This window comes from Parasteatoda tepidariorum, chromosome 8 (assembly GCF_043381705.1).
Source record: "Parasteatoda tepidariorum isolate YZ-2023 chromosome 8, CAS_Ptep_4.0, whole genome shotgun sequence".
Classification (NCBI taxonomy): Eukaryota; Metazoa; Arthropoda; class Arachnida; order Araneae; family Theridiidae; genus Parasteatoda; species Parasteatoda tepidariorum.
This window is the reverse complement of record NC_092211.1, coordinates 60,116,902-60,129,159: the sequence shown is the minus strand read 5'-3', so window position 1 is coordinate 60,129,159 and position 12,258 is coordinate 60,116,902. Positions and strand designations below refer to the sequence as shown.

Below are 12,258 nucleotides of genomic sequence, written 5' to 3'. Positions count from 1 at the left end.
ATATTGAGTGTTGTATGATTCTACGAGGTATTGAGTATTTAAAGTAGTTCTTTCGTACAACTCATGCTCAAAAAAAAAAATTTCTACTTCTTAATTTTGTTGTAAATTGTATTTGGCAGCTATTGAAAAATTTCGTATTTGTTTGTTCTTGCTGTTTGGTTATAAGGTAGTATCATTTTCAATGCTGCAAAATAAAATTTATCAAAAACCCCTCATTATATTGAGCTTTATTTTAAAAAGTACAAAAACTGCATAGAAAACTGCTCAAAACATTTTAGGTTTTTAAGATATTCAAATAAAAAAATTTTTAATTAATTGCCAAATACAATTTACTAAAAAATTATGGGTGGGGGGGGGTAAATTTTTCGTGCACGTGCAGTACAAGTGAACCTTTAAATGCTCATATCTTATGTAGTTTTAAGCAAACTTTTTTAAAACTAAATTCTTGAATTTGATTTTAAGTTGCCTAAAAATTTTGTTTATTTTTGCTGAATATTTTTAAAATTGTAGCAAAAAAACTAAGACAAGAAGATTAGTTTTTTATAAAAATTTTTATAAATATTTAAGCTAAGCTTGGAAAATTTTATGCAGTAATTGCAAATAAAAACCAAAGTAATCTATACATGTTGCTAGATTATACAGAGTTATTAGGTTAAACTTCTTTCTGAGGAATTATTAGGGACAGAGAATTTTCTGCATCCCTGCTTATATGTACATGAATATTTCCAATAAATCATGATATTTTTTTTTTTTGACATGATTGTTAAAACCTGATAAAATCGTCAATTGTCACAAACTTGCCAACCCTACCTAATTATTTTTTTTGTTGATATTTTTAAAAGTGATTAAAAATGTTTTTTGATTGCTTAAATGGTGTTTAGTTTTTGTCGAAAAATTTGGCTATGCACCCTGTATAAGTTTATTTAAAACAGTTACAAAAGATCTTGTATATGTTCAGAGTAAACTGGTTATTAAAAAAAAGTACAGCAGTTAAGTTATTGACAATAGATTAAATACTCTATCTTAACAGTTCACAAACATGGTTTTAACACTCGCTGTTGTTTTGAGAGTACAAATTTTACAATTAACAACAGGCATGTATGGTAATAGTTTATTACTTATTATTTGCAAACAATTATATTTTTCGGATACTCATATGTTATAAAAATATTTTGGTATAGAGAACTTAAAAATAAATCTCCAAATCAGGAAATTTTTATAATTTTTTTTTTTTATTTTTGCATTCTATTTTTATCTCTAAAAAGAGTTTGGTTGTTTCATAGGCAGTTTCAGTTTTGCAATCTCTCATTCCACTATTCTAAAGACAGAGTCATCCTGAAAAATGATTTTAATTAATATCCAAATGTAACAAGAATAGTATATTTGAAATTTCTAAGTAATCTAGTAGCATTTTAGTAGAAAGGAAATCATCAAGAAAACAAAATTCAAAAATATAACCTAAAAACGAAAAATTTAATCACTACTTTTTACGAAAAAGTTTTGCTTTAAAAATTACTTACATGAACTAAATGCGAGAAATCAGTTGAAATATCATAGTGAGAAGCATGAAACAAATAATAAAAACCTGTAAATAAAATGGTTAATGTCATAGAAAAATATGCAATAATTAAAATTGCTTAATGTAAACATTAAATTTGACATACATTTATTACTGTGAATATTTTAAAATAGAATTTCCAACCAAAATAACATAATGAACAAAATTAGCCAATTAATACCAATCTATTTATTTAGACACAAATATAAGTTGAATATGGAAAAAAATCAGGATTTAAAAATTGAGAGTGTTTATTGTTATTTAATTATTATGTTTAATGTTATTGAGGCCACTTCTTCAATTTAAACATAGGTCTAAATGGAAAGAAATTTACTAGGGATTCCTGTACCCATGGTACTGTTCAAAGACCGACCAAAGGACTTTAGATTCGTGAGGCCACTTCCTCAATTTAAACATAGATCTTAAATGGAAGGAAATTTTCTAAGGATTCCTATACCCATTGTACTGTTCAAAGATAGAGCAAAGGAATTTTGTTTCCATAGATTTTATGAGCACCTATATTGTATATACTGCTCCCGTTACTCTTACTACTTGGCTACCACAGCCTTAAGAGTGTTGTTAAATAATGTAAGTTTGTAAACTTTATGATTAAGAGCATTTGTACTCTTCATATTTGAATAAAACACTACAACTTTTTGCTTAAAATTATAAAGAAAAATATGTAAGTACAAACATTTAGAAATACTTTTCACATAGTTTTAGGAACTTACAAAATGAAATCTCAATGTAGAACCAACAGAAACAGGAACATCAGAGCAAAGATCAGGACATGCACATCTACTTGTTAATCTCATTTCCTAGTGAAAAGCATTAAAATTCATAAACATTAATTAGTGCTAGTAAAATTAATAAGATTTAATTTTCGATCGCTCTAATGACTAAGCTGCTGGACCAGGAATTATATTTTCCTGATTACACCTCTTTTGAAAGTCAAAAAATCTAAATCCATTGAAAGGAAGATCTGATCTTAATAAAACATGCACCGGGGACCCAAAATGTCTAAGAAATCTGCCATTAATGCAAAGGAGATTTAGTGGTCTGGGCAACCAATTTGTTTAATGGTCACAAAACACTATATCTCTTTAAAGGAGGCTATTTTGACTGAGATGAGAAATGTAAGCTTGCTATGATTGCTTTTTCTGGGATACGATTGTGACTGATTTCAGTTTAATGAATGACAGTGCGCTGTTAAACATGGCTCATCTGGTCTGCGAATTTCTGAAAAGGTAAAAATATTCTCCAGTTAGATTTGCCGGTGAGATCTCCAGACATTAACCATATAAGGCGTGATTGGGACATTCTAGGGTAGGCAACTGAAACTCACTCCAACAACCATTTGAGAACTTATTAATTCCTNGCTTTTTATAACACCTTTAAATGCGTTTAGATAGTAATTGACATAGTACAAAAGCAACAGACCTATTTATTTCTATGGAGTTAAAAAAAAAAACTGAATTTATAAAACATTATATAAGAATCTACCTCTTTAATAAAACTTTTTTCTACCTGTGATTTTTTTTTTAAAAACAAATCTTTGAACTTTCTATTTAATTAGAATAGAAGCTTGAAATCTTCTGGAATGTACAATTTTACTTGATAATAGTAAAATTATATATAAATGAACTAATATTAAACAAATAATGTATTTTTTAACTCTTTTACGCTGATGGATCATCAGTATCCCTTTCATATGCTTTTTTTCCCGACGCTCTAATTACAAGTCATAATATATTTTGGTACTTTTTAATTATAAAAAGCATTCCAATAGTTATTAAACAAAAATCTTTTAGACTATTGGAATCATATTTGCACTAAAATATATAATTAAAAAAAAAAAGAAATTTAAAAGAAATTTCATTCACATTCAAAAATTTATCATTAAATAATTTTGATAATTAGAGAAATTTCAATGATGAATAACTATTTTTCTTAAATCGAAATTAGTGCTAATTTGAAAAAATAGTGTTTGGAAGATTTCGCCTTCAATGCAGAAAAAGACACTATTGTTTCATGCTGTATTTTGTAACCATAAATTGTTAAAATGTTAAATATAATGTTTTTCACTTATAAATAAGTTTAAAAAATATATTTAATAAAAATTCTTCATGAAGCAGTTAACAATTTTATCAATTATTCTTTTTAGGTAGTTCACAATTACATTTAATTATTAGTAAGCTGTATATTCCTCAGACAGTATTTTTTAAATGTATACCAACTTTCTGCATCATTTTGAAGCATGTAGTTTTAGATGGCAAATACAAAATTCAAACGAAATCAGTTTAATAGTTTCTGAGAAATCAAATTTTAAATATACGACTCTTTTAAAATTTGATTTCTCGGGAACTGTTGGACCGATTTTGCATAAATTTTGTATTTTGCGTTGTAAAATTACAATTTTTAAAATTATATAAAAAATTTTAGGTCTTACAATTGAAAATTTTTTTGATTACTATTAAAATAATAAATATTGAAAAAAATTTTTTTTTGCATGGAATTATCTTTTGACAAACGAATCTTATAATTGTGTAAAAAAACTTTTCAATTCGAATAAAAAGTTCCTAAACTATTGCGAAATATGTAAAAAATCAAATTAACATTAAGGGGTTCAAACTTTGGACCCCTCATCTGACCAACTATGGGGATCGTATTTTCCAGATTGCAGCTACCTCCTATATTTCGGGGATAAGAAATCCAAATCTTTTGAAGAAAAAAAGGGGTATGTTTATTCAGAGCAAGTACGTTTTTGTATCTTATTTCGTAACTTAAAATATCGTCTGCACTAATCAATTAGCATATTTGAGATCACCCCCACGAGCCATTAAGATTGATTCTTAGAATGTGAAGATCTAATCATTACTGCAAAAGTGCAAAAGTTATGCAGGGTGGTCCTTTTTTTTTCGCACTGTACAATCTAAAGAAGAAAAAAAAGACTACATTTTTCCACATAAATAAAAACGTTTACAAAATAAAAAGAATGGGAAAAAACTGGAGTATACACTATAAATATGCAAATATGTCACAAGAAGTGTATTATTTTGTAAAAAACTTTTTACGGAAAAAGAAAAGTTTATTAACAACAATATATTTACGTAAACCCTCGTTTGGAGTTCTCCTCTAACCTCTAACAATGGTGTTGTTGCTTCCTTGGAACATTTAAGTTCAACAATAGTTTTCCTGTAATAAACAAATTATTAATGTCTGAAAACAAATTTGTTTCATTTTCTTAAACAGCTGTAAGTTTGGAGTTATAGTACGGCTTTCAGGAGAACTCCTCCAGACACCCGTCTCCCGTCGTGGCGGTTACTATGGTTACGAGGACATTAGATTAGGGGTGTGGGGTGAATAGTTTTGTCTTAATCTTAGCGTAGGTCGTCGTAAGTAAACCAATCGACACCTTTCCTCCATTTAACCCCCATTAGAAATGTGCTCTCGCTTTTTACCATAGCAGCAGACTTTCAGTCTGGAGGAGTTCTCCTCAAAGCCGCACTATTCACAATACTTTTTTCTTTTATAGTTTCTCGAGGTCCTCTGCCCGGAAGTTGCCAAAACTTAGCGATTATTCTGCCACAGATCACGATATGGAAATCTCTCCTTTTTATATCTCACTTTGACCAAAAGAAGTCATTAATTTTGACCGGTTAGTATTAATAATAACCGGATTTATCACTTTAACCGTAACACATATATACAAAGAAGCACACCCATGTCCCAATGAAGTTAAAATAAGTAGTTTAATCACAATGACGAAAACTTCATTGGTTATTATCAATAATAACCGGTTAAAGTGTATAATTTGCGATATTTCTCATTTTGATCAAAAGAAGCAGTTTTTATTAATATTGACCAGTTAATATTAATAATAACCGGATTTATTACTTTAACTGTAACATTTATATCTTTAGGTAAAACTCTGAGATAAGTTAAGTTGCCAGACGTTTTAATACGGGTTGGCCAATATAGTTTTAAATGTTTCACACTTAAATATTATTTTAATACATAAGACTTAGACAAAAACAGTTTCAGTCATTAGAGCTACAATAGTTCAGAGAATAGAGCTCTCTCCGCCCAATGAGGTGGCCCAGGTTCGAATCACAATGTCGACTGGTTGTATGAATTCTGCTCTTCCAATGCACCAACCACAATGCTGTTTAGGGAATAGATCGTTCGCCTTCCAATGAGGCGAACCGAACCGGGTTCGAATCCCAGTCGATACGAATTCCGCATCCAGCTTGCACTGACCACAGTGTTGACGTGAAATATCCTCAGTGGTAGCTGGATCATGGGTTAGAGTCCGCTAGCCGTTAGGTTAACCGTGGAAGATTCTCGTGGTCTTCCTCTCCATGTAACGCAAATGTGGGTTAGCTCCATCAAAAAATCCTCCACAAAGGCAGAGTTCTCCCAATACTCGATCCAGGAGTTCCCTTGTCTTCTGGATTGGGTTCAAAATTACAAGGAACCCATAAAATTGGGTCGGCTGTTCAACGACGGTTATAAAATAAAATAAAATATAAAATGTTATTTTAAAGAATTTTTTGTTAAAATGACAGTTATCTGCTTAAAAAACAGGCGTATAAAAATAATAGTATTTTTCTGTAAAATAAGCAGTTTTATACTGGCACGCCTGTTGAAAGTTTTTTTTTCCTTCGTAAATTTACGTTGCTCTAAATTTATAGATTTTTTTTACAGTGCATATTACCGAAATTCACACAAACGAGTAATCTTCATCCTTTAAAGCTTCTTTTCGAAGTTCTGTCGCTATGGAAAATAAAAAAGCCATAGTTTACGTGCCTTCCAATTGAAGCAATGCGATGATTTTAAACTATATATATAATCTTGCCGTGAAGAATTATTTGGGCTTTAAAACAGGCAAATAACTTAAATATTTCAAAAATTATTAAACTTTTTTAAAAATCACCAATTTAGCGACATTTTCCCACCTAGTTGAAAATTATCAATATAACCGCCGTATTCTCAGATTTTGCAAATTTTTATGACAACAAGTCAGGGCTCGAAAAACCGCCCGTCCTCCCGTCCTCGGCGGTCAAAAATTCCCCGCGGACAACAAATTTCTCGAATCCAGCGTCCGCGCGGACGGCCATTTTCCCGATTTTCCCGTTAATGTTCGTGATATATTTTCAATTTTTGTTATCTTACAAGAGTCTAGCGCCTCACTTCTAAAATGACCCTCTAATCTCGAAATACAGCAACATACTGCATACTGCGCATGGTGGAATTGATGTTTTCTCTGTCTGGGAGTACTGCAGCGGTTGAAAGGGGCTTTTCAGCAATGAACTTACAAAAAAACACATTACTTACTGGTCTTAAACAAGAAGCGTTAAACGCATTTATGAACATCTACCTAAATGGAAAACCTCTTTTAGATTTCTGTGCAGAAACCTCTGTAAATCATTGGCTTGATTGTGGAACTGGCAAACGTCATATTTGATTCATTTAAAAAACGCAGTACCATCGGATAAATTGACATGATAATTAACAGATAACTTAACCTTTGTTATTTAAATTATTTCATCAAAGAAATAAATTATTTCATAATAGAAATACTAGGTTTTACTATAAGTAACCTAGTATTTCTTTTATTATTGTATAATGTAATACTAGTATTTGTAATCCTAGTAACTATTAATTCATTGTGCAATTTATATAAATATTTGTCATAAATAAGAGAAAATTATATTCTTATTTATTTAGAAGCGCCGGGTTAGTTTCAAAGGAGGACGGGTACATTGTTGGACAAGCCGTCCTCCGGAGCGGATAAAATTTCTGAGTTTTTCCGAGCCCTGCCCCAAGTAATGCAGCATTAGAGTGAGTTTTTAAATATTAAAAAATTCGACCACAAACGCTTTTCATTTTCACAAAATTTTCGCTTTTCTCCATATTGATGTTTTACTCTATTTTCAAAATAAGCATAGACAGCCAACAAAGCTGGCTTTAGATAGATGATTTTTCCGTGTGAGTTGAAATTGTATAAAATAAGCCGAATTATGGATTTTGCAAAAGAACAGTTATAAACTTAGATAATGTTTATCAAAAAATAATTATGCTCTCTTGAGTTAGATTATTTTGTTTAGAATATCTAAGCTCTATGAAAAATACTGATGCTATTCATTTGAAAATGCATAGACTTTTAGTAATTTATTTAATATACTGTTATGGGAATTTATTTATTTTTTTTTTAAATTTGCCATTTCCTTTTTATTGCAAATTTACATAAATAATTTCATAAAAATAATCTTCGTAGTTAATAAATAATAAATTATTGTTCGGATTCAAACCTATTACAGGTTTCAAAAATCATTACTGACTTAAAAAAAAAAAAATCCTAACTCAAAAAACTCTTTTGGGGGAACCCACTTGGGAACAGCGGCTTTAATATATAGGTATTCTGCACTGCCATTAAAATAAGGATATTTTGAATTCTGAAAATTTTCCTTAAGTTAAAACGAATTGACCATTCTCGTGAAAATAAATGAACAGGAGAAATACTATCCTCGCTATACTGACAGTATTGCACTTTTGAAAGTAAAGTAAAGGAAAAACATTTATTTTATGATTTTAACCGAAAAAAAAGAGAAACTCATATCGAAGTGGTAAAATGATTTTCACGTGTTATTTTATATCTAATAAAACCTTTGAAAAAGCAGAAAAAAAGGCTTTGCAAAAAAATTTTTTTGCAGTTAGTAGTTAAAAAAAATAATTAAAGTAGCCCTATAAAGAGGGAAAAAATCACCCTGAATATCTTTTAAAAAAAATGATTGGATCTTCACGTTGAAGGACCCTATGTTAATGCTTTTTTTTTTTTTTTTTTNTTTTTTTTTTTTTTTTTTTTTTTTTTTTTTTTTTTTTAAAGCAGAGTCGGATTCACAACCGATTCTCCGTCGAAAGTTTGGATCCCTTAATGTGAATTATATTTTTTGGCCTATTTTGACTCATCTCGAGAATTTTTTTAACTAAATGAAAAAATTTTACTCACAATTATAAAATTCGTTCTTCCAAAGATATGATTCCACACAATAAATAATTTAAAAAATTATTTTATTTAATAATAGTCTAAAAATTTTTAAATTGAGAGATACGCAGATTTTTACATCACATTATTTTAAAGGATGTAATTTTATATGAAAAAATACAAAATTTGAACGTAATCAGAAAAATATTGAGTTCCTGCCAATTTGAAGTTTAAATATCTTAACTTTTTTAAAAATAAAAAAAAAATACGATTGCTCACTAACTATTCGATCGACTTCGTTGAAATGTTGTACTTTGCCGTATTAAATAACATTCTTTAAAGTAATGCAAAAATCATTTATATCTTAAAAATTCAGAATTTTTCTGACCATTATTAAATAAATAATAAATAAATAATAAAAGTTGAATAATTGTGTGCAAAAATATTTCAATTCGCGCGCGCCTAAAAATATTTATAAAATCTGTTGAAATAGACAAAAAGAATAATTAACTTCAAGGGGTCCAAACTTTCATAATCCGTCGAAAAAAATGTTTATTCAAAGAAAGTACATTTTTGAATCTTACTTCGTTACTTAAGATATCGTCTGCACTGTCTAATTAGCATATTTGAGGTCAACCTCTTAAACCATTAGTTGTGATTGAACGTGAAGATCCGATTCAAAAGTTATTCCTGGTGTTTTTCTCCCTCTGTACATAGAATATTTTTGTACTAACTCCTTACCTTTCATCGCTATGATTATGTGCTGTATACACTAAAGTATAAGCGCTACGTTCTGTATTCCATATAAATTCATTATTATTGTTGCCACAATCCCAATGCTGGATGTTTTTGGGCGTGGAAGAGAATTGAACTTGACAAACCTAGTTGAGAAAAAATAGAAAGAGTTAAATTCTGTCAAAAGACTAAAACCAGACCTTAAAATTCGTAACTAAATTTTTTTTTAACCTCGACTCAAAATCAAAGACCTCGCAACACAACTTCACAACAACATTACACAACTTAAAAAATTAAATTCCATAAATTTATGAAGGACAAAAAAAAGTTTCAATATTCCGTATTGCATAAAATTCATACTGCGTTCACATTCTTTATTGTCTATAACTAGTTCAATAAGTAAGACATTCCGAAACAGTCCAACAGTTCATGTTCGAATTTCCTAGTCTAATGGAATGGAACTGTTCAACTGTCGTAAAATCTCACAGTAACCCCCTTTTTTTATTAATTATTTATTTGTTTCAGCTGGATTTCTTGTATTGGATAATTGTGGGTTCCGCAGATATTATTTTAATTAAAAGAAATCTTTGAAAAACTGAATTAACCTAGAAATGGGGCAGAAGCAAACGTTTATTAAGTTCTGGACACTAATTTAAATAAATATTAATATCAAAACCTCCAACTAAAATAATAATTTTTTTTTCAACAGAGGCGTGATATATATGTGTGCACTTTTGTGTCATTTTAATAATTAAAATATTTATTTTTTGTTAACCTTACCGGATATATATTAATTTCAAGAAAAAAATATCTGCAAATAATCTAACTAAATAATTTTAATAACTCCAAATCTAATTTTATTTATGAAAAAAAAGTTACGATCCTTTTTATAGACAGTCGTAAGAGCACGTGGCTAGAAAACTTTTTATTTGTTTATTTATTTATTTTTGCGTTTTGTTTTTTCCTTTACTACATAGTTATAAAAAAAAATTAAAAAAGTAATACTGGAGAATTTATATAACTCCAAAACCAATTCAAACTTCAAATAAAGGAAAACGTGTTTCAAATATTCAGATTTCGAAGAATGTGACCGCTATAAATCATAATTCATATATTTTTTAATAATCAATAATTATCCGATATCACGATTAGTAGTTTTCTTCGTACTGACTTAAATAGGTGGAACCACGTTTTTTTCCCAAATATCTCAAAAGCTTACCTTCTGATCAATATAATTTTTTTCTCAAATTGTTATGTTGCTTAAACAAAGATGCAAAATTTTATTATTTTTTATTATTATAAATGCTGTATTAGAGTGAGAAGCATTTGCTTCATCAAAAATTTTTGAATCGGAAGTTACAGCGATGACAGTAATTGTTTTTAATATAGATATAGATGAACTAGAAAACAAACAAAAACAAAAAAATTTACAATTTTATGAAATTGACAATTTGTAAAATCATTTAGATTTTAACGGGCGAGTAAATTATCTTTGGTTTTATTTAAAACCCATTGCTTGAATTTTTTTTAAAAATTTTCAGTTTAAAAAAAATTTAACTCTCATACCATTTTTAAGATTTTTTCCCAATTCAATTAAATTTTCTGAAATATGTCAATGCATGGAGACTTTTTTTTTTTTTAAAATTAAGTGTTAGTAAAAAATATGACAAATTGAGTTGACAGTCATGGTTAAAAAAAATTTTCAAATAACAAACTTTTTAAAGAATTATTTATTCGTAACATTAAGGAATAAAACATAAGCAAATGCATTGTATACTCACAGCTACATCAATACACGATCCACCAAGGTTAAAAGGAAAACAGGGATTGTAGTAGTATTTAAAGTTGTCCTTTTTACATTTAGCTGTTAAATGTTTAAACCTAACGGGAAAAAAAGAAAAGTGACGAATATTCAAGACAGTATATTGCTGTGAAAAAAAAACTACATTTTGTTGGAGTTAATCAAAGTTATAAGTACAGTTTAATGCATTAACTAATTTTTGGGATTTAGGTCTAGGTACATAAAAATTTTTAATAAATACTAATGAAACAAAAAGTTTTTTTTAAATGGGTGAAGAAAATATTTTAAAATTATTTAAACTGAGAAACATAGGGCGTTAACCAAAGGAAAAAGTTAATACAAACTTAAAGGAGTGACAAAATTTATATTTTTTAAAATCTCTTGAAAAACGTGGTTTTTTAAACCTTTTTTTTGTTCAGTTTTAGTTTATGATTTTCTTTAGTTTCGTGTTTATTAATTTGTAAATATCCTAAAGTGCTCAAAATTTTGTCTGCTTACTGCTGCTTACTATTTTTAATTAAATTTGAGCATTCTAGCTTGTCCGAAAAGAAGGAAAATACCTACTGGTCTCAAAATCTATTAGGCCATAAGAGATTGAAATTTGTTTTGCCATGTCGAACATAGAAATACAGTCGAAATTTCAGTATCTTGTAAAATAATAAAATTTTTGACTTAAAATGACTTGTATCGATCGAGAAACAGTTATTGTTTCTTGTACTGTAAACAACTGAGATTTGAATCTAGTGAGAAATGAATGGAAAATTCGATATGCTATGAATTCTTGTTACAGTCAGGGAAGGATTGTTTTATTATCATGTACAGAGGTCCAATTGAAATTTTAGTAATCTAGCTAGTGGAATATTTGTCAAAATTTCATTTGCAAGTTACCTCTCTTACACGTTTTAAAACCAGAGGAAAAAGAATGGAACATTTTTAATAGAGAATTTTCGTGCAATAAGGATAATGTCAAAATCAAAGAACTTTATTTTTCAAGCTATTTTTAGCAATAAAAAGAATATATTAAATGAAAATTCCATAGAAAATAATAATGACCAATTAAAAAGTATTTTAATATATAATTCATTAATTTTACTCAATTGTTTATTTTTAATGTAGTACACATTAATCCTTTGGCGCAGCTGGGACATATATATATATATATATATACATATATAT

At 28.6% G+C, this 12,258-nt stretch overlaps 1 protein-coding gene across 1 annotated transcript in view; it reads right to left on the bottom strand.

Moving 5' to 3' along the window:
* Window positions 1–905: 905 nt before the first annotated feature.
* LOC107436255 (uncharacterized) overlaps window positions 906–12,258 on the bottom strand; it is a 15,554-nt gene continuing 4,201 nt past the window's right edge. Inside the window, exons 2-7 of the mRNA XM_043046775.2 lie at window positions 11,063–11,162; window positions 9,288–9,427; window positions 4,669–4,753; window positions 2,290–2,376; window positions 1,521–1,585; window positions 906–1,335 (exon numbers count right to left, since the gene is read on the bottom strand). Coding sequence (XP_042902709.1) covers window positions 1,526–1,585; window positions 2,290–2,376; window positions 4,669–4,753; window positions 9,288–9,427; window positions 11,063–11,162 — 472 coding nt within the window. The 3' untranslated portion in view covers window positions 906–1,335; window positions 1,521–1,525. The remainder of the gene's footprint in view (window positions 1,336–1,520; window positions 1,586–2,289; window positions 2,377–4,668; window positions 4,754–9,287; window positions 9,428–11,062; window positions 11,163–12,258) is intronic.